Source organism: Polyodon spathula, chromosome 4, assembly GCF_017654505.1.
Source record: "Polyodon spathula isolate WHYD16114869_AA chromosome 4, ASM1765450v1, whole genome shotgun sequence".
Classification (NCBI taxonomy): Eukaryota; Metazoa; Chordata; class Actinopteri; order Acipenseriformes; family Polyodontidae; genus Polyodon; species Polyodon spathula.
In genome coordinates this window covers 97574464-97597934 of record NC_054537.1, presented here as the reverse complement: position 1 = coordinate 97597934, position 23471 = coordinate 97574464, and the positions used below count along the sequence as shown (strand labels likewise).

At 40.2% G+C, this 23471-nt stretch overlaps 1 protein-coding gene across 1 annotated transcript in view; it reads left to right on the top strand.

Moving 5' to 3' along the window:
• The window catches only part of LOC121314019 (CMP-N-acetylneuraminate-beta-galactosamide-alpha-2,3-sialyltransferase 1-like), a 62851-nt gene that overhangs the window by 20419 nt on the left and 18961 nt on the right, over positions 1-23471 (top strand). Inside the window, exon 2 of the mRNA XM_041246780.1 lies at positions 14794-15510. Coding sequence (XP_041102714.1) covers positions 15223-15510 — 288 coding nt within the window. The 5' untranslated portion in view covers positions 14794-15222. The remainder of the gene's footprint in view (positions 1-14793; positions 15511-23471) is intronic.

Below are 23471 nucleotides of genomic sequence, written 5' to 3'. Positions count from 1 at the left end.
GTATAGACGGGATGGACTGCATTTAAATAACAAGGGAACCAGTCTACTTGGAGAAAAGATCCTCGAGCAGGTTCAGAAGCATTTAAACTAGAAAGGAAGGGGGGAGAAATCAACAAACAAAAAACAGAAGGGAGACCGCATCAAAACAAGAACAACAACTCAGGTAAGACAACCATTAAATGTATTTATCTAAATGCTAGAAGTATCAGAAACAAAATTCTAGAACTTGAAGCTACTGCACTAACAGGTAACTATGATGTGATAGGTGTTACTGAAACGTGGTTGTCTGAGAGTGATGGGGACGAATATAATATTTGTGGGTATACACTGTATAGGAAAGACAGGCAGGACAGAAGAGGAGGAGGGGTAGCGCTATACATAAGAAACAGTCTTGAAGCCCAGGTGTTAAACCTGGACAAAGAAAATAAAACCGAATCAATATGGGTCAGAATAACGGACAAAAATTCAAAGGGCATAATAATAGGAGCATGCTATAGACCGCCAGATTCAGACGGTGAGCAAAATAATCTGTTATACAATGACATTAGAAATGCGTGTAGCAAAGGAGAAGCCATACTAATGGGGGATTTCAACTTCCCCCAAATAAAATGGGAAAACCCGGTGGGTAGCACGAAGGATGAAATAGAAATGGTGGAAATGACAAATGACTGCTTCCTAACACAATTTGTCAAGGCACCGACTAGAGGGGAGGCATGCCTTGATTTAGTCTTTTCAAATAACGAAGATAGAATAACTAAAACAGAGGTCAGAGAACCACTGGCAAACTCAGACCACAACATGGTCTCATTTGAAGTGTTTTTTAAAACCCCAAAAGTAATGACTAAAGCTAAGGTTTACAATTTTAGAAAAGCAAACTATGAAGGTATGAAACAGAGACTAACAGAAGTAGATTGGAGTAAAATAGAGAAAACATCCACAGAAGAAGGATGGTTGTTCTTCAAAAATGTAGTACTAGAGGCGCAAAACAATTACATCCCTAAAGTAGACAAATCTAAATGTAAAACTAAATTGCCAAAATGGTTTAATAGATCAATTAAAAAAAAATATTCAGCGAAAAAAGGCACTTTACAGAGCATTAAAAAAGGACCAAAAAGAAAGTACGCAGAAAGAGTACACAGAACTGCAAACGCAAGTCAAAAAGGAAGTTAGAAAGGCCAAGAGAGAAATAGAAATGAACATTGCTAAGGGAGCTAAAACCAATTCCAAAATGTTTTTCCAATATTACAACAGCAAGAGAACATTCAAAGAGGAGATTAAATGTTTAAGAGATACAAATGGCAAAATCGTAGATGAAGAAAAAAAAATAGCAAATATATTAAATGATTACTTTTCACAAGTTTTTACAAAGGAAGATACTGACAACATGCCCCACATGTCATCCAGTTCCTATCCAGTTTTAAATAACTTTAGCATAACTGAGGCAGAAGTGTTAAAGGGACTAGGAGCTCTTAAAATAAACAAATCCCCTGGGCCGGATGAGATCCTCCCAGTAGTACTCAAAGAAATGAAAGAAGTAATTTACAAACCGCTAACCAAGATCATGCAGCAGTCTCTTGACACAGGGGTGGTACCGACAGACTGGAAAATTGCAAACGTAATACCGATCCACAAAAAGGGAAACAAAACTGAACCAGGTAACTACAGACCAGTAAGCCTGACTTCTATTATATGCAAACTTATGGAAACTATAATAAGATCCAAAATGGAAAATTACCTATATGGTAACAGGGTACTGGGAGACAGTCAACATGGTTTTAGGAAAGGGAGATCGTGTCTAACTAACTTGCTTGATTTTTTTGAGGATGCAACATCGATAATGGATAATTGCAAAGCATATGACATGGTTTATTTAGATTTCCAGAAAGCTTTTGACAAAGTCCCGCACAAAAGATTAATTCTCAAACTGAACGCAGTTGGGATTCAAGGAAACACATGTACATGGATTAGGGAGTGGTTAACATGTAGAAAACAGAAAGTACTTATTAGAGGAGAAACCTCAGAATGGAGTGTGGTAACCAGTGGTGTACCACAGGGATCAGTATTAGGTCCTCTGCTATTCCTAATCTACATTAATGATTTAGATTCTGGTATAGTAAGCAAACTTGTTAAATTTGCAGACGACACAAAAGTAGGAGGAGTGGCAAACACTGTTGCAGCAGCAAAGGTCATTCAAAATGATCTAGACAAGATTCAGAACTGGGCAGACACATGGCAAATGACATTTAATAGAGAAAAGTGTAAGGTACTGCACGCAGGAAATAAAAATGTACATTATAAATATCATATGGGAGATACTGAAATTGGAGAAGGAATCTATGAAAAAGACCTAGGAGTTTTTGTTGACTCAGAAATGTCTTCGTCTAGACAATGTGGGGAAGCTATAAAAAAGGCTAACAAGATGCTCGGATACATTGTGAAAAGTGTTGAATTTAAATCAAGGGAAGTAATATTAAAACTGTACAATGCACTAGTAAGACCTCACCTTGAATATTGTGTGCAGTTCTGGTCACCTCGCTATAAAAAAGATATTGCTGCTCTAGAAAGAGTGCAAAGAAGAGCGACCAGAATTATTCCGGGCTTAAAAGGCATGTCATATGCAGACAGGCTAAAAGAATTGAATCTGTTCAGTCTTGAACAAAGAAGACTACGTGGCGACCTAATTCAAGCATTCAAAATTCTAAAAGGTATTGACAGTGTCGACCCAAGGGACTTTTTAAGCCTGAAAAAAGAAACAAGGACCAGGGGTCACAAATGGAGATTAGACAAAGGGGCATTCAGAACAGAAAATAGGAGGAACTTTTTTCACAGAGAATTGTGAGGGTCTGAAATCAACTCCCAGTAATGTTGCTGAAGCTGACACCCTGGGATCCTTCAAGAAGCTGCTTGATGAGATTTTGGAATCAATAAGCTACTAACAACCAAACGAGCAAGATGGGCCGAATGGCCTCCTCTCGTTTGTAAACTTTCTTATGTTCTTATGTTCTAAAATGGGCGCATCTGGGAAAATTAGAATGTGAGGAAGGTGTTCCTACTAAGCGTGTACAAGTGTCTTGTAGGTACGAAGTCAAAGTCATGGCGACTCACACCTGTGATGCGAGACGATGGATTCGAGAGCCTATTATCATGTTCACTGAGCCTACCTGAGTGGAACCTGAGACATAGACTGGAGAATTTAAAATGAAATGTATTAATGCAATAATATGTGTTTTAATCCTTTGTATTGTTTGTATAATCTTTAGTTTGGAAAATTGTGTAAGTGTGTAATCAAAAGTAATGCATAATGCTGTTTTAATTCTTAATTGTGAAACTTATGTATTTTCTTTATATAAAATCATGCAGTAGAAGCTGGTATAGTTTGATACAAGTTGCTAGTTTTTAGGCAGTTTCTTATCAAGATGGGCTTGATTCCCAGAATTGAATGCAAGTTTCTGCAGCACCCTTTTTAGCCTAAGAAAATTATGTTAAATGTTGAAATAAGGTTTAATATGCTTGCTTTTTACTATAAGCTATTTGTGCGTGTAAGACCATATGCTTAACACTGCCTGTTATAATAATATACATGAAATTGTTTCTCGTCAAGATAGGTTCGCATTTAAAATAGTTAATAATCGTGTTCTATAGGGAGTAAACTGTCTAGTTTGACTCTGAGTTAAAAGATGATGCAACATAAAGGGATATTGTTTGAAAAATAAAATAAGAAGCTTAAAAAGTAATTTTAAGAAAAAGAATAGAAGATGGGTTTTAAGAAAGTAAAAACTTTAAAACTTGCTGTGAGCCTGTATTGAAGTCGTGCCAGAAAGTGAAGGGATAGTTGGCATGAAGAGCGGAGTTCTCTTATCTAACAGCATCAAGGTTAGAGTGTCTTCTCGCCATAGAAACATTGGAAAAAACCTTGATTATCGCTGGAAATTGGAAAGCTAAGTGCACAGCTACCGAACCGATTTTAGCTGGTTTGTGTGCCGCTGAAAAAAATAGGAGGTCGTCCGCAGTTCAGCTGAATTCGTGCTGTTAGGAAACTCATAGGACAGAGACATTACAATCTTACACTTAAATAAAAAACAAATAGATTATCCATGGAGAGAAACTCATATATTAAAAACATAAGTTGGAAGTTCCCTATAATATCTGTTAAGCACACGCCTGTAAAGAGAGAAGGAAAACTAATTTGAAGAATAGAATGGCATGAGGGAATATATTATTAGACATTAATACATTTAATCAATATAATCATAACTAATAGTGTTGTATATATTTCAAACAACACTTATATATTCAACAATAACATTAGTGTTGTATATACTTTAAACAACACTTATATACTCAACATAACACTATAGTATTGTATATATTTCAAACAAGACTTATATAGTCAAAATAATATTATTTTCTTTGTTTCACCTAGCTTTTTAGATAGAGGAGAGGTCAAGAAATGAGCTGGTGAGATCATGAAAGAGTGCAAAGAAGAGCGACCAGAATTATTCCGGGCTTAAAAGGCATGTCATATGCAGACAGGCTAAAAGAATTGAATCTGTTCAGTCTTGAACAAAGAAGACTACGTGGCAACCTAATTCAAGCATTCAAAATTCTAAAAGGTATTGACAGTGTCAACCCAAGGGACTTTTTCAGCCTGAAAAAAGAAACAAGGACCAGGGGTCACAAATGGAGTTTAGAAAAAGGGGCATTCAGAACAGAAAATAGGAGACACTTTTTTACACAGAGAATTGTGAGGGTCTGGAATCAACTCCCCAGTAATGTTGTTGAAGCTGACACCCTGGGATCCTTCAAGAAGCTGCTTGATGAGATTTTGGAATCAATAAGCTACTAACAACCAAACGAGCAAGATGGGCCGAATGGCCTCCTCTCGTTTGTAAACTTTCTTATGTTCTTATGTTCTTATGATTGGATGTGTAGACCAGGTGTCGTATCTTGAAAAATTGCTGACACAAGGCTCTACATTTTTAGGCTGTTGTGTGCCAAAGAGATAAGAATTAGACTTGATAAAGATTCTCCATGTATTCCTATGGAGACGAATCCTATAAAAACTCACACTTTTCGCAAAGGGGCACCACATTCAAGACCTTTGCTTGACAGGGTGAAGTGGTCCATCACTTGCAAATCTCCACCAGACTGATTCCTTTGTTCACGCTACTTTTCCTTATAATAGGAGGTAAGCATATTACTAATATGAATATATCTTGCATGTATTGGTTGCATTGCTATAAGGTTTTGAAACTATGTTTTGGTATTAAGAGAGTGTTATATTGAATGAAACTGAAATATAGAAGTGGGTGCTTGTAGACCGCGTGTATTGGAATTTGGAGGTCTGATCAACCTACCTTTTTCCAAATATTAAAAGCATTTTAATAAAGCGAAAGAGCATTGTTCTGATTCGTAAAACTTAAAATGAATGAGTCTTGAGTGTCTTTCTTTCCGATTAAATAAAGGTTATATGGTCTTACTTACAGCTCGTCGACAGCTTACTTATTGCTCAAGCATAAACCACTGGGAGTTTATAATATCTCTGTCCTCCTAACGTCTCCCCTGAGTTCAGAGTGTGTGCAGAGTAAACAGAAAATAAATAAGACCGAATAAAAAGAGTACGTGAGAATCTGCGAGACGCAGCAGACGTGACAGCAGAATGCATACAACAGTTATAAACTATTAGCAAACCTTTAGAAATACTAAAAGAATGTTTAAAGAAACAACAAGTTTAGGCTAAACAGGTAAGTGTGAAGCTATTTAAGAAAATGATGTTGGTAACACAGCAGTTATGATGCTTTTATTATGTTTTTAAGCATATCTGAAAAGTGGTGACTCATGGTGCATTCAATACTGCACATGGGGTTTAATGCAACCATTTCCAGTTTATTCAATACACAGTGGAGGATCGAGGAGTGAAAGCAGACCATGCTGGTTATACAAAAGGCTTTAAAATATTTACAGCTGGCATTGTTACCAGAGTTATGGGAGTTTCACGGTAATACATGTGGGTGATACATGCTTTAAATATTATGTTTATTATGTTACAGTAAGTGTTCCCCACCTTGAGGAATAACATGGCTTGTAGCTGTCTCTCTGACAGTAACCAAAGGAGATTATGATGAGCTTGTATCATGCACACGGGTGAGGCTGCACTTTGAAATGAAGACATTACAAGAAGAATATTGCAGCTTTGCAGAGTCCAGCAAATAAATAATAATATCTTTCTTTTTATATAGAGCCTTTCATACAGGACCACCCTCACAAAGTGTTTTACAGAGGTAGGCTATGAACTGTGCATTATATGCAGAGTCACTTACAATAAGACATTGATTTAACATCTCATCTGCAAGATGGTGCACAAAGAGGTTGAGTAACTTGTTCAGGGTCACACAGTGAGTCAGTCAGGGGCAGAGGTGAGATTTGAACCAGTGACCTTCTGGTTACAAGACCTGGACTTTAACCACTGGACCACACTGCCTCCTTGAGGAGTGCCTAGGGATAGAAAGGTATGAGTTATGAAGATACATTGAGGGCACTGAACCTAGCCTAGAGAACAAAGAGGTTAGGAGAGACTTGAAAGTTTTGAATCTTAAAAGGAATCGACAGACTCTGGAGAGATAATCAAGGAGGGAGGCAAGGCAACCCGATGCTTGTCACAAAAGCAGTGCCTTGCATTCTTCAGCACCAGACCTTCACCACTGTGAGAGCTGGTATATTTATCTTTGCAGGCATTACCTCATGCGCAGCACCAAATACTAGAAACCAGACGCTTATTGTTGGCCAGAGTGTCCTCCTCGCCTATTGACCATTGGTGGTCAAAGTTGGCCCTTCCATTCCTGGTCTTTGTTCCAACCCTGTTCCAAATTGTTTAATTGAACCAATGGAATGGCCCCCCAGCACTGTGATTGGACAGCTCTGCTATTGACTTTTGCAGGTGCAATGGACTTTGTACTGCCTTCAGAATCTTATGGTGTTTCAAGCTTCTATGCATCCGACCTGGCTGTAGAATTAACAATACCCTTTAATAATGTGGGAGTGTCAGTAGTGTGTTTGTGTTTTAGAAATAAACTGTGTTTTTGCAAATTTGGCAGGTATGGAGTTAAAATCCCATTCCTGCCAAATCCATGTGCACAATGTGGCCAGGTGCTAATTAATTGATTGCCTGTCAGCCTTGGTTACATGGTATATAAGAGGAGCCGTATGCTGTTCTCTTGGCTCATTTAGTTTAGTGAAAGGACAGAGAGCAGCAGGTTGTGCTCCCTTTCTCTTCACTGTGGTAGCAAAGCTTGGCTGCGTTTTTGATTAGCATTTTGATTTGAATGTTGGTTTCAATCTTTTGCTTTTGTTTAATTTGTTAATAAATGTATGCAGTCATATCTGGTGTTCCCTACACGTGCCAGCCTTTGCCTCAACGCTACCCGACCCCACGTGGTGGCAGCAGCCTCAGCCTTGCCATAGGGTGTTTTTAATGGATTAAAAACACACACATATCTCCTGTACCTGTTGCTTTTTGCTGTATTGTGGTATTCCACCATTGTAATGGGACCTCTGCTCCCCTGGTCTTGTATACTTGGTAACCATTAGCTGTGCCCATGTCGTAGTGTTTGTGGTTAGGTCGTGGAGTAGGTACATCTGTTCCTCTTGCCTGCCAGCAGCAGCAGCAGTCTGAAACGATTGCCGTTACCCTTTTTCTCCACAGGAGCTGAGATTGCTGTCTCATCAGATCAGAGCTTCCATACGTAGCATTCTGCCCACTGTGTTATAACGTTGCAATAGTGCGGCTGGCAGGGCCTTGTTTAAACTCCATTTTGAGGGCTATGTTTTCTTGAATTTTTTTGTCCAAGTTTCATGAAAATCCCTACGGTAGTTTTTAAGTTACAGAATCGTGCAAACAGTTGTTTTGACAAACTAGTTTTTTTAAGAAATATATTTTTTAACAAATTAGAATTTTTTTAGCGCTACAGTAACTCAAAAACTGCTGTGTGTTTAAACACCATATCGGGCAGACGGACAGTACTTGACTGGGAGTGCCTTTTGTAGGAAACAAAAAAATTGATAAAGTATTTAGCGAGTTATTTCAAATTTTCGTCACGCATGCACAGTCGGGTTCCACCACCAAGAATGAGTAAGTGGGTATTCATCAGTTCAATAAATCTCTGCGGGTAATTTTATTTGAATTCATTAGGTCACTTATGTCTTGTGGTTCTTGTGGATCATGACTTTATCCATTTCATTTTTTACAATGTATTTATTTATTTATTTATTTTAAATGTTCCGCCCATAACTCTTAGTCTGTGACGTTACCCTTGACGCAGTATCATGATTGACAGCGCTATCTCCAATGCAGACTTCAACAGTTGACATAACAATGAATTAAATTGTACCTATTTACAGCCAAGACATTAGTCAGTGTACATGTACATATGCATTATATACACTTTAAAACATAATCGAATATTGTGTATAATGTGCATGATAATTAATATTACCAAATGTTTGAGGGTTGGTTTACAGACACAACAATCTCAAAAATAAATACCTCATAAACAGTTATGGATTTGCAGCATTTGACTGATCATTTCTGTTCAGTACCTTCCTTCCTTGTGAACTATGAAGCGCAATACGTAAAGTATAGCTGTGAATATACGAGGGAGCTGCACTTGAACAAAAAAAAGGAAACTCAGCGCTTACAAGTGTTTTTCTATTTGTTTTGTATGTGATTAACCCCAGCACTTTGTCTACATGTTGAGATCCCTAGTTGAGAGAGTTACAAGTATCCGGGAGATCCTATTCATGATTATTAGGGTATTATCTTGGTTATATTAAGTGATGAAGTGGTTGAGCTGACTGTATGGAAATGTGCCGCTCTCATCCTAATGACGCCATTTGAATTAATGTACATTTTAAACAAGGTATAAATGTCAATACATTTATGAATATATTCATGTTGTTATTAATAATCAAATAGCTATCTAGCCTAATATAAACTAATAATAACTAATTCATGTTCTTAAAAATTGTTAAAAATTTAATAGCTTGTCTGTGTATATGTGTATAAGGTATCTAAACTGTGGTCCTATTGGAAATGTTTGTTATTATAGTAGAGTAATTTTCTTATACTAAAACTAAAAGTCCCAGAGGTGCAGATAAGATGCATTCCTGCCGTGTTTATGCATTCAAAATTCTGAAACGCGCACTAAATTTAAATCGAATGCATGCAATTACGCACAGGAATTCTGCTGCACAGCTTGTCTGCATCCCCTAAAGCTTCCACTAACAACTACATCTCCCAGAATACAATGTCTTCAGTTACTAGGAAACTGTACACAGGAAAAATAAATCCAACAAACATTCAGTCTCTGGCTAGCCCTGTTGCAGCCAGTCGCAGTAAGAACAAGAAAAATGCAAAGCCACACAGGTTGTTATATTATAATTGTACCAAACAAATGTTTTATTTTTGTTGGGTTTTTTTGATGGACGTGATGCAAATGTATTCAGTGAACATAAGAACATAAGAAAGTTTACAAACGAGAGGAGGCCATTCGGCCCATCTTGCTCGTTTGGTTGTTAGTAGCTTATTGATCCCAGAATCTCATCAAGCAGCTTCTTGAAGGATCCCAGGGTGTCGGCTTCAACAACATTACTGGGGAGTTGATTCCAGACCCTCACAATTCTCTGTGAAAAAAAGTGTCTCCTATTTTCTGTTCTGAATGCACCTTTGTCTAATCTCCATTTGTGACCCCTGGTCCTTGTTTCTTTTTTCAGGCTTAAAAAGTCCCTTGGGTTGACACTGTCAATACCTTTTAGAATTTTGAATGCTTGAATTAGGTCGCCACGTAGTCTTCTTTGTTCAAGACTGAACAGATTCAATTCTTTTAGCCTGTCTGCCTACGACATGCCTTTTAAACCTGGAATAATTCTGGTCGCTCTTCTTTGCACTCTTTCTAGAGCAGCAATATCCTTTTTGTAGCGAGGTGACCAAAACTGAACACAATATTCAAGGTGAGGTCTTACTAGTGCATTGTACAGTTTTAACATTACTTCCCTTGATTTAAATTCAACACTTTTCACAATGTATCCGAGCATCTTGTTGGCATTTTTTATAGCTTCCCCACATTGTCTAGATGAAGACATTTCTGAGTCAACATAAACTCCTAGGTCTTTTTCATAGATTCCTTCTTCAATTGCAGTATCACCCATATGATATTTATTTTGCCATGTGTCTGCCCAGTTCTGAATCTTGTCTAGATCATTTTGAATGACCTTTGCTGCTGCAACAGTGTTTGCCACTACTCCTATTTTTGTGTCATCTGCAAATTTAACAAGTCTGCTTACTATACCAGAATCTAAATCATTAATGTAGATTAGGAATAGCAGAGGACCGAATATTGATCCCTGTGGTACTCCACTGGTTACCACACTCCATTCTGAGGTTTCTCCTCTAATCAGTACTTTCTGTTTTCTACATGTTAATCACTCCCTAAACCATGTACATGTGTTTCCTTGAATCCCTACTGCGTTCGGTTTGAGAATTAATCTTTTGTGCGGGACTTTATCAAAAGCTTTCTGGAAATCTAAATAAACCATGTCATACACTTTGCAATTATCCATTATCGATGTTGCATCCTCAAAAAAATCAAGCAGGTTAGAGAGACACGATCTCCCTTTCCTAAACCATGTTGACTGTCTCCCAGGATACTGTTACTTTTTTAATTTTCCATTTTGGATCTTATTATAGTTTCCATAACTTTGCATATAATAGAAGTCAGGCTTACTGGTCTGTAGTTACCTGGTTCAGTTTTGTTTCCCTTTTTGTGGATCGGTATTACGTTTGCAATTTTCCAGTCTGTCGGTACCATCCCTGTGTCAAGAGACTGCTGCACGATCTTGGTTAGCGGTTTGTAAATTACTTCTTTCATTTCTTTGAGTACTATTGGGAGGATCTCATCCGGCCCAAGGGATATGTTTATTTTAAGAGCTCCTAGTCCCTTTAACACTTCTGCCTCGGTTATGCTAAAGTTATTTAAAACTGGATAGGAACTGTTTTTTTGTTTTTTTTCTGATACTTCAAGCATTTAGATAAATGCATTTAATTTTTGTCTTACCTGAATTGTTGTTCTTGTTTTGATGCGGTCTCCCTTCTGTTTTTTTGTTGATTCCCCCCCCCCCTTCCTTTCTAGTTTAAATGCTTCTGAACCTGCTCGAGGATCTTTTCTCCAAGTAGATTGGTTCCATTTTTATTTAAGTGCAGTCCATCCTGTCTATACAGATAGTCCTTGTTGTAGAATGTGGTCCAATGATCAAGATAGGTGAAGCCTTCCTGTGTGCACCACGTCTTCAGCCATGTGTTTAGATTAATTATTTCCAGCTGTCCATATGGTCCTTTGCAGTATCTTAGAAAATACCACAGTTTTGGTCTTGTCTTTTAATTTCCTTCCTAGTTCTCTGAATTTGTTTTGCAGGGATTTTGGTCTGTCTCTTCCAATGTTGTTTGTACCAATGTGGATGATTACTTCCGGGTCCTCTCCTGTTCGTTTTAGGAGCCTGTCCACGTTCTCAGTGATGTGCTTGACAGAGGCTCCCAGAATGCAGCACACTGTTGTAGTAAGGGGGTCCAAACTGCGAACTGAACTTGCTGTGTTTCTTAATATGAAGTCCCCAACAATCATGACCTCCCTTCTTTTGGCTGTCTGGTCACCACTGTTAATAGGGTCCTGGATGTTGTTCCTTTCATTCTCTTGATGTTGGTTTTGCTCAAATTTGTTAGATGTTTTGATTTATGGTGGTTGTGTTTGACGAAGTTTCTTTTTTTCCCTGCTTCTGCCTACCTGAACTCAACTTTTCTGACCTTCTATCCCCCTGGTGTCTTTCAGTCTTTAGGGGTGGTACAGACTTCCATGAATTGTGGGTGTGCCAGCTCCTCAAGATCCTGTTTCTGTCTCATTTCTTCCAGCTCCACTTGTTAGTTTATGCAAGTCCTGGATCGTGCGGCACTTTACACACACTTGGTTTAGCGCTGCTGTGTTTTCTCGGATTTTCCACATCATGCAGGTGTCACAGATTACTGGCTTGTTAACTTTTTTTTTTTTTTTTTTTTTTTAAGTTTAGTTTCTTCTGCAGCTGTCAACCCGCTTTCAACCTGCTTCTAAACTGCTCTGAACTTTTCCACGCCTGTACTTCTTCCACGCTGTCGCTTCCACTCTCTGTCGCTGGGAAGACTGCGTTGTTCTGCTGTGCTGTTGGCTCCTCCCCTTCTCCGTGTCTCAGAACGGCGCTGAATTTGAATCAGCTGCTCTGACTTTCAGCTTGTTTGTTATCAGAAAAACACACGCAGCTCTTTGACTTTGAGCTGCAGTGTTTTCCCAGTGTCCTGTGTTTTCTGATTAAAGCAATTAAAGATGTAATTTCTCCTTACTGCTTTTAAACTGCTCTGCACTTTTCCACGCCTGTACTTCTCCCACGCTGTCACTGGGAAGTGCATACAAAAAAGAAGGGCTACCCTGTTTTATCCTGTTTCATGTTATTATATTTTATATTAAAAAGTGCCTTTATTTGAAGCAAAACTAAAGGATTGCAGAGCACACTATAACGCAATAAGCCCAAAGAGGCTTTTGCTGATCACGAAATACGCAGTCTCGTCTTTCAGTCTATCAGCCGCTGTAGTTTAAGTTCCTCCATTTAAATAGGTCATTCATGCGCTCTATGCTGACATTGTCAGATCTCCATCTTAAGTTGTTTTTGTCGACAAGAGTTTTGAAAATTATCCAATATTTTCACGAAATCTAGCCTAGTGGCCAAACTGTGAACTTTTTCAACTTAGTGATGCCAGTCTGGTTGTCCACACTTACATATGCGTTTTCATGACTCTACGACAAACTTTTGGCAGAATAATAATAATAATAATAATAATAATAATAATAATAATAATAATAATAATAATAATAATAAACACAGCAATAACAATAGGTTAGTAAAGATAAGCTTCAAAATGTTTCATCTGTTTATTCAGTTAACCCAAGTCTAAATAGTAAGGGTTCTTTTTCCTATCAAGCTTCTGTCTGATGGAACAGTAAAATCAAGCCATCCCCAGATACCAGTATGCACACATTTTAGAGAACCATACCTGCAAATCACATTTAATGCTGTTACTGTAGCTGCCAGTAGGACTGGAGATCTGAAAACTGTTAGTTTCCTGATTAAACAGGGACCGCTATGTATCAACACACTCTTCATCTTCGCCAGACTTCTCCCATACACTCCTAACCTCCAAAAAAGGCTATAGTGTGATAGACTCGATTTTCTACAAATATTTCAACCTTTGTATGTGAGCTTCCTTCAGTAATATTTCAATAATGCACTGTGGCAAACTGGCTGGTAAGGGGAACAGGTGTAGCAGTGATGCGGTGCAGGAGTGATGAACAACAACGGTGATTCAGTGAATAAGTGCTTTATTGCTCTTTTTCCAGGTCTGGCGACCGTCAAATAATAAATCCACGGCAATACACAACAATTTGTAAAGCACAGGGATAACGAAAACAAGGGCACAGTCCCAAACAAAAACAATGGCATGGCCACCAGTCCTGGGGTGACCGAAAACGTGCAGGTGCTCAGTGCAGTGGTGCTCCGGACAGTGCTTCCCTTTCGACAGCTCCAGAGGTGTGCGTTAACTGTCTAATAGTGCGACAAAGATAGACAATTACAGACAGACAGAAATAACACACAACATGTATAACACTTTTCACAAAATACTCTCTGAGAGCTCCTCTCTCAGTCCTTCTCTCCTAACATTAACCCAAATGAAGGAAAAAAGATCAGCGTTACCCTGGCCCCTATATGTAATCCCGCATGACATCTAGGTAAACAGTTGCAGCTGCCTTATTACTTGCAGCTGCCCCTCATTTACCTTTCAGGTCAATACTGTCTTACAACAGAGTCTCGCTTCTTTCCAGGCTGACCCACTTCCCGGCCCTGGAAACAAACTGTCAGGCCAGCCCTTCCAGATACTTCTCCTCCCGTTCTTTAGTGACCTCACAGGTCGGGAGGAAGATTTATCACCAGAACTCATTGTGTTTCTGTCGCATGCACTCACAGCACTGTAGTAAATGCATAGCTACTTCTTGAGTGAACAGCAGAGGAAATGAGGTGATTGAACGTGGTGTGCTTTACAACTCATTTACAAAGCTGGCACATGTGGAAACCTGCTTCAGGTCTTCCCATCTCAGCTGGTGCAGCTCTGTTAGACAGTAGAGGTTAAATGAATACTTATATTGTGTGTGTTGTCCTTCGCTCTATAGTATAATGTGGTTTTGAATTTGATCACTTTTTACCATGCTTACTAACTATTCCAACAAATGTGTCGTTTTTCAACCACTGCTAAAAGTTGAAATGATGAGGTGAGGGGGTTTTAAAAATGACCCCTAGGGGTGAGCAGCTGTACATTCTGATTTTGCTTAGAGATTTCACCTAAATCGGGGCTGTCATACTTGCAGGGGGGGGTGGGGACATTTTCACTTGCTCATTAGTGGTCATGAAATTTAGGAAAGGAAACTTTTGCAGAGTCAGTAAGGAAGGTAAGCAATGATTTAGGCAGAAGCAACATCAGAGCAAGATAGAGAGCACACATAATCTTAAATTATGTTATGTTAACTAGAAATGTAAATGGTGTACAGTCATATTGTATTTAGCTAGACTGTGGTGTAAAGTCATATTTAGGGATACAGTGAAGTAAACGGCCCATACAGAATAACTGTGTGTTCATTGTCCTGACTCTCTTCTGTTTCTTGTATTCAGGTAATGGCCAGAAGTCATGGTCCTACAACTGTGGCATGTCTCCACAATCAAGCTGACACTCCATTTGACCACTGAATGAAACTTTTGAGTCAAGCATTAAAAACTGCAACTGGATTAAGTTTTCATAGTTGGTCTTACCTCCACATTGCTACGTGTTTGGTGTTTGGTTAGACCCTCAAACCCATTTCCAAGGGCACTCTATCCTTCGAATGCTGACCATCTTGGATGCATGTTTTTTGATCTTCCCTCAGCCACATTCCTCCTGCAAAGAGGCATTATGGTAGTTCTGACTTTTTAGTGATTTCTTTGTGAAAAGCCCTTCTACCGTTGACCTACTGCTAAGAAGCCTGAAATAAATAAACTGTAGACCTCCTATTTGGTACCCTGGATCCAACAGCTTTGGAAGCATAACTTAATGCTAATAAGAAAATGCTCAGGATGATGCAGAGGAAACAGATAGTCCTGACCCTGTTGTGCTTCCTTCTCACCCTGACCACTGTTGTGTTGAGGTACTCCTACCATGAGTCCTCCATGTACTATCTGAATATACTTCATGGCTGGTCAGACAGAGCCCTGCACAACAAGCCCTGTGCCTGTGAACACTGTGTCTCCGAGGCTCATACTTCTCCCTGGTTTGATGAGCGTTTCAATCACTCCATGAGGCCCTTGATGTCCGAAAACACTGTGCTGTCTGAAGACACCTACGTATGGTGGCAGGTACTGTATGTTTAATTACCTATGAATTCAGTAAAAGCCATATATAGTATACCATAATGAGTACAGTTTCTACTTTATATAGTTATCTATCCTATGAATGGTCAGGAAGACTGCCCATTAACATTTTAATACAGGTAGTAATAGAAAGTGTCTTTTGAAACGTAACTAATTACAATAACGCATTACTTAAAATAATCTAACTAGCTAAAACTACAGATAACAGGTTCTAGGGTCGTTAACCAGCAAGTCAGACTTGCATATAAAGCTGGTTGGAAGAAAACGAAAGGATATGGCCCTTGAGGACTGTGATTGGCTTCTCCCCCGAGATACAGTAAAGAAGACACCTGGCAAAACATTTGTCTACTTACCTATGAGTATTTTTACTATTGTTTTATTCACTGTTTTAAGGTTATGGATCGAACCATTAATTAAACGTGTATTTTACGCAGAGGTTTTCATAACTTGTTCAGTTTCATAACTTTCATAACGAAATTCATTATCAACCTTGTTTTAATGGATACATTTTAACTTTAAGAATCTTATTCACTTATTTTTAACCTTAGCATTGCATTGCCACTTTATAACACAGTACATTATCAAAGGGCTTTAAAAAATAAAGTAAACTTTTTTTTTTTTTTAAATGTGAAGTGAGTGCTGGTCTTCTTGTAACTTTTTAGGTGTGAAGTGAGTGCTGGTCTACTATCTTTTTAGATGTGAAGTGAGTGCTGGTCTTGTGACTATTTAGATGTGAAGTGAGTGCTGGTCTTGTAAATCTAGATGTGAAATGAGTGCTGCTCTTGTGACCTTTTAGATGTAAAGTGAGTGCTGGTCTTCTTGTAACTTTTTAGATGTGAAGTGAGTGCTGGTCTTGTAACTCTTTAGATGTGAAGTGAGTGCTGGTCTTGTGACTCTTTAGATGTGAAGTGAGTGCTGGTCTTGTGACTCTTTAGATGTGAAGTGAGTGCTGGTCTTGTAACTCTTTAGATGTGAAGTGAGTGCTGGTCTTGTGACTTTTTAGATGTGAAGTGAGTGCTGGTCTTCTTGTAACTTTTTAGATGTGAAGTGAGTGCTGGTCTTGTGACTCTTTAGATGTGAAGTGAGTGCTGGTCTTGTGACTCTTTAGATGTGAAGTGAGTGCTGGTCTTGTGACTCTTTAGATGTGAAGTGAGTGCTGGTCTTGTGACTCTTTAGATGTGAAGTGAGTGCTGGTCTTGTGACTCTTTAGATGTGAAGTGAGTGCTGGTCTTGTGACTCTTTAGATGTGAAGTGAGTGCTGGTCTTGTGACTCTTTAGATGTGAAGTGAGTGCTGGTCTTGTGACTCTTTAGATGTGAAGTGAGTGCTGGTCTTGTGACTCTTTAGATGTGAAGTGAGTGCTGGTCTTGTGACTCTTTAGATGTGAAGTGAGTGCTGGTCTTGTGACTCTTTAGATGTGAAGTGAGTGCTGGTCTTGTGACTCTTTAGATGTGAAGTGAGTGCTGGTCTTGTGACTCTTTAGATGTGAAGTGAGTGCTGGTCTTGTGACTCTTTAGATGTGAAGTGAGTGCTGGTCTTGTGACTCTTTAGATGTGAAGTGAGTGCTGGTCTTGTGACTCTTTAGATGTGAAGTGAGTGCTGGTCTTGTGACTCTTTAGATGTGAAGTGAGTGCTGGTCTTGTGACTCTTTAGATGTGAAGTGAGTGCTGGTCTTGTGACTCTTTAGATGTGAAGTGAGTGCTGGTCTTGTGACTCTTTAGATGTGAAGTGAGTGCGGGTCTTGTGACTCTTTAGATGTGAAGTGAGTGCTGGTCTTGTGACTCTTTAGATGTGAAGTGAGTGCTGGTCTTGTGACTCTTTAGATGTGAAGTGAGTGCGGGTCTTGTGACTCTTTAGATGTGAAGTGAGTGCTGGTCTTGTGACTCTTTAGATGTGAAGTGAGTGCTGGTCTTGTGACTCTTTAGATGTGAAGTGAGTGCTGGTCTTGTGACTCTTTAGATGTGAAGTGAGTGCTGGTCTTGTGACTCTTTAGATGTGAAGTGAGTGCTGGTCTTGTGACTCTTTAGATGTGAAGTGAGTGCGGGTCTTGTGACTCTTTAGATGTGAAGTGAGTGCTGGTCTTGTGACTCTTTAGATGTGAAGTGAGTGCTGGTCTTGTGACTCTTTAGATGTGAAGTGAGTGCTGGTCTTCTGACTCTTTTAGATGTGAAGTGAGTGCTGGTCTTGTGACTCTTTAGATGTGAAGTGAGTGCTGGTCTTGTGACTCTTTAGATGTGAAGTGAGTGCTGGTCTTGTGACTCTTTAGATGTGAAGTGAGTGCTGGTCTTGTGACTCTTTAGATGTGAAGTGTGAGTGCGGGTCTTGTGACTCTTTAGATGTGAAGTGAGTGCTGGTCTTGTGACTCTTTAGATGTGAAGTGAGTGCTGGTCTTGTGACTCTTTAGATGTGAAGTGAGTGCTGGTCTTGTGACTCTTTAGATGTGAAGTGAGTGCTGGTCTTGTGACTCTTTAGATGTGAAGTGAGTGCTGGTCTTGTGACTCTTTAGATGTGAAGTGAGTGCTGGTCTTGTGACTCTTTAGATGTGAAGTGAGTGCTGGTCTTGTGACTCTTTAGATGTGAAGTGAGTGCTGGTCTTGTGACTCTTTAGATGTGAAGTGAGTGCTGGTCTTGTGACTCTTTAGATGTGAAGTGAGTGCTGGTCTTGTGACTCTTTAGATGTGAAGTGAGTGCTGGTCTTGTGACTCTTTAGATGTGAAGTGAGTGCTGGTCTTGTGACTCTTTAGATGTGAAGTGAGTGCTGGTCTTGTGACTCTTTAGATGTGAAGTGAGTGCGGGTCTTGTGACTCTTTAGATGTGAAGTGAGTGCTGGTCTTGTGACTCTTTAGATGTGAAGTGAGTGCTGGTCTTGTGACTCTTTAGATGTGAAGTGAGTGCTGGTCTTGTGACTCTTTAGATGTGAAGTGAGTGCTGGTCTTGTGACTCTTTAGATGTGAAGTGAGTGCTGGTCTTGTGACTCTTTAGATGTGAAGTGAGTGCTGGTCTTGTGACTCTTTAGATGTGAAGTGAGTGCTGGTCTTGTGACTCTTTAGATGTGAAGTGAGTGCTGGTCTTGTGACTCTTTAGATGTGAAGTGAGTGCGGGTCTTGTGACTCTTTAGATGTGAAGTGAGTGCTGGTCTTGTGACTCTTTAGATGTGAAGTGAGTGCGGGTCTTGTGACTCTTTAGATGTGAAGTGAGTGCTGGTCTTCTTGTAACTCTTTAGATGTGAAGTGAGTGCGGGTCTTGTGACTCTTTAGATGTGAAGTGAGTGCTGGTCTTGTGACTCTTTAGATGTGAAGTGAGTGCTGGTCTTGTGACTCTTTAGATGTGAAGTGAGTGCTGGTCTTGTGACTCTTTAGATGTGAAGTGAGTGCTGGTCTTGTGACTCTTTAGATGTGAAGTGAGTGCTGGTCTTGTGACTCTTTAGATGTGAAGTGAGTGCTGGTCTTGTGACTCTTTAGATGTGAAGTGAGTGCTGGTCTTGTGACTCTTTAGATGTGAAGTGAGTGCTGGTCTTGTGACTCTTTAGATGTGAAGTGAGTGCTGGTCTTGTGACTCTTTAGATGTGAAGTGAGTGCGGGTCTTGTAACTCTTTAGATGTGAAGTGAGTGCTGGTCCTGTGACTCTTTAGATGTGAAGTGAGTGCTGGTCTTGTGACTCTTTAGATGTGAAGTGAGTGCTCTTGGTCTTGTGACTCTTTAGATGTGAAGTGAGTGCTGGTCTTGTGACTCTTTAGATGTGAAGTGAGTGCGGGTCTTGTGACTCTTTAGATGTGAAGTGAGTGCTGGTCTTGTGACTCTTTAGATGTGAAGTGAGTGCTGGTCTTGTGACTCTTTAGATGTGAAGTGAGTGCTGGTCTTGTGAACTCTTTAGATGTGAAGTGAGTGCTGGTCTTGTGACTCTTTAGATGTGAAGTGAGTGCTGGTCTTGTGACTCTTTAGATGTGAAGTGAGTGCTGGTCTTGTGACTCTTTAGATGTGAAGTGAGTGCTGGTCTTGTGACTCTTTAGATGTGAAGTGAGTGCTGGTCTTGTGACTCTTTAGATGTGAAGTGAGTGCTGGTCTTGTCTTGTGACTCTTTAGATGTGAAGTCTTGTGAGATGTGAAGTGAGTGCTGGTCTTGTGACTCTTTAGATGTGAAGTGAGTGCTGGTCTTGTGACTCTTTAGATGTGAAGTGAGTGCTGGTCTTGTGACTCTTTAGATGTGAAGTGAGTGCTGGTCTTGTGACTCTTTAGATGTGAAGTGAGTGCTGGTCTTGTGACTCTTTAGATGTGAAGTGAGTGCTGGTCTTGTGACTCTTTAGATGTGAAGTGAGTGCTGGTCTTGTGACTCTTTAGATGTGAAGTGAGTGCTGGTCTTGTGACTCTTTAGATGTGAAGTGAGTGCTGGTCTTGTGACTCTTTAGATGTGAAGTGAGTGCTGGTCTTGTGACTCTTTAGATGTGAAGTGAGTGCTGGTCTTGTGACTCTTTAGATGTGAAGTGAGTGCTGGTCTTGTGACTCTTTAGATGTGAAGTGAGTGCTGGTCTTGTGACTCTTTAGATGTGAAGTGAGTGCTGGTCTTGTGACTCTTTAGATGTGAAGTGAGTGCTGGTCTTGTGACTCTTTAGATGTGAAGTGAGTGCTGGTCTTGTGACTCTTTAGATGTGAAGTGAGTGCTGGTCTTGTGACTCTTTAGATGTGAAGTGAGTGCCGGTCTTGTGACTCTTTAGATGTGAAGTGAGTGCTGGTCTTGTGACTCTTTAGATGTGAAGTGAGTGCTGGTCTTGTGACTCTTTAGATGTGAAGTGAGTGCTGGTCTTGTGACTCTTTAGATGTGAAGTGAGTGCTGGTCTTGTGACTCTTTAGATGTGAAGTGAGTGCTGGTCTTGTAACTCTTTAGATGTGAAGTGAGTGCTGGTCTTGTGACTCTTTAGATGTGAAGTGAGTGCGGGTCTTGTGACTCTTTAGATGTGAAGTGAGTGCTGGTCTTGTGACTCTTTAGATGTGAAGTGAGTGCTGGTCTTGTGACTCTTTAGATGTGAAGTGAGTGCTGGTCTTGTGACTCTTTAGATGTGAAGTGAGTGCTGGTCTTGTGACTCTTTAGATGTGAAGTGAGTGCTGGTCTTGTGACTCTTTAGATGTGAAGTGAGTGCTGGTCTTGTGACTCTTTAGATGTGAAGTGAGTGCTGGTCTTGTGACTCTTTAGATGTGAAGTGAGTGCTGGTCTTGTGACTCTTTAGATGTGAAGTGAGTGCTGGTCTTGTGACTCTTTAGATGTGAAGTGAGTGAGTGCTGGTCTTGTGACTCTTTAGATGTGAAGTGAGTGCTGGTCTTGTGACTCTTTAGATGTGAAGTGAGTGCTGGTCTTGTGTGACTCTTTAGATGTGAAGTGAGTGCTGGTCTTTTAGATGTGTGACTCTTTAGATGTGAAGTGAGTGCTGGTCTTGTGACTCTTTAGATGTGAAGTGAGTGCGGGTCTTGTGACTCTTTAGATGTGAAGTGAGTGCGGGTCTTGTGACTCTTTAGATGTGAAGTGAGTGTCTTGTAACTCTTTAGATGTGAAGTTGTGCTGGTCTTGTGACTCTTTAGATGTGAAGTGAGTGCTGGTCTTGTGACTCTTTAGATGTGAAGTGAGTGCTGGTCTTGTGACTCTTTAGATGTGAAGTGAGTGCTGGTCTTGTGACTCTTTAGATGTGAAGTGAGTGCTGGTCTTGTCTTGTGAAGTGACTCTTTAGATGTGAAGTGAGTGCTGGTCTTGTGACTCTTTAGATGTGAAGTGAGTGCTGGTCTTGTGACTCTTTAGATGTGAAGTGAGTGCTGGTCTTGTGACTCTTTAGATGTGAAGTGAGTGCTGGTCTTGTGACTCTTTAGATGTGAAGTGAGTGCTGGTCTTGTGACTCTTTAGATGTGAAGTGAGTGCTGGTCTTGTGACTCTTTAGATGTGAAGTGAGTGCTGGTCTTGTGACTCTTTAGATGTGAAGTGAGTGCTGGTCTTGTGACTCTTTAGATGTGAAGTGAGTGCTGGTCTTGTGACTCTTTAGATGTGACTCTTTAGATGTGAAGTGAGTGCTGGTCTTGTGACTCTTTAGATGTGAAGTGAGTGCTGGTCTTGTGACTCTTTAGATGTGAAGTGAGTGCTGGTCTTGTGACTCTTTAGATGTGAAGTGAGTGCTGGTCTTGTGACTCTTTAGATGTGAAGTGAGTGCGGGTCTTGTGACTCTTTAGATGTGAAGTGAGTGCTGGTCTTGTGAAGTGAGTGCTCTTTAGATGTGAAGTGAGTGCTCTTGTGACTCTTTAGATGTGAAGTGAGTGCTGGTCTTGTGACTCTTTAGATGTGAAGTGAGTGCTGGTCTTGTGACTCTTTAGATGTGAAGTGAGTGCTGGTCTTGTGACTCTTTAGATGTGAAGTGAGTGCTGGTCTTGTGACTCTTTAGATGTGAAGTGAGTGCTGGTCTTGTGACTCTTTAGATGTGAAGTGAGTGCTGGTCTTGTGACTCTTTAGATGTGAAGTGTGAGTGCTGTGTCTTGTGACTCTTTAGATGTGAAGTGAGTGCTGGTCTTGTGACTCTTTAGATGTGAAGTGAGTGCTTGTCTTGTGACTCTTTAGATGTGAAGTGAGTGCTGGTCTTGTGACTCTTTAGATGTGAAGTGAGTGCTGGTCTTGTGACTCTTTAGATGTGAAGTGAGTGCTGGTCTTGTGACTCTTTAGATGTGAAGTGAGTGCTGGTCTTGTGACTCTTTAGATGTGAAGTGAGTGCTGGTCTTGTGACTCTTTAGATGTGAAGTGAGTGCTGGTCTTGTGACTCTTTAGATGTGAAGTGAGTGCTGGTCTTGTGACTCTTTAGATGTGAAGTGAGTGCTGGTCTTGTGACTCTTTAGATGTGAAGTGAGTGCTGGTCTTGTAACTCTTTAGATGTGAAGTGAGTGCTGGTCTTGTAGATGTGAAGTGAGTGCTGGTCTTGTGACTCTTTAGATGTGAAGTGAGTGCTGGTCTTGTGACTCTTTAGATGTGAAGTGAGTGCTGGTCTTGTGACTCTTTAGATGTGAAGTGAGTGCTGGTCTTGTGACTCTTTAGATGTGAAGTGAGTGCTGGTCTTGTGACTCTTTAGATGTGAAGTGAGTGCTGGTCTTGTGACTCTTTAGATGTGAAGTGAGTGCTGGTCTTGTGACTCTTTAGATGTGAAGTGAGGTCTGAGTGCGGGTCTTGTGACTCTTTAGATGTGAAGTGAGTGCTCTTGGTCTTGTGACTCTTTAGATGTGAAGTGAGTGCTGGTCTTGTGACTCTTTAGATGTGAAGTGAGTGCTGGTCTTGTGACTCTTTAGATGTGAAGTGAGTGCTGGTCTTGTGACTCTTTAGATGTGAAGTGAGTGCTGGTCTTGTGACTCTTTAGATGTGAAGTGAGTGCTGGTCTTGTGACTCTTTAGATGTGAAGTGAGTGCTGGTCTTGTGACTCTTTAGATGTGAAGTGAGTGCTGGTCTTGTGACTCTTTAGATGTGAAGTGAGTGCTGGTCTTGTGACTCTTTAGATGTGAAGTGAGTGCTGGTCTTGTGACTCTTTAGATGTGAAGTGAGTGCTGGTCTTGTGACTCTTTAGATGTGAAGTGAGTGCTGGTCTTGTGACTCTTTAGATGTGAAGTGAGTGCTGGTCTTGTGACTCTTTAGATGTGAAGTGAGTGCTGGTCTTGTGACTCTTTAGATGTGAAGTGAGTGCTGGTCTTGTGACTCTTTAGATGTGAAGTGAGTGCTGGTCTTGTGACTCTTTAGATGTGAAGTGAGTGCTGGTCTTGTGACTCTTTAGATGTGAGATGTGAAGTGATGTGCTGTGCTGGTCTTGTGACTCTTTAGATGTGAAGTGAGTGCTGGTCTTGTGACTCTTTAGATGTGAAGTGAGTGCTGGTCTTGTGACTCTTTAGATGTGAAGTGAGTGCTGGTCTTGTGACTCTTTAGATGTGAAGTGAGTGCTGG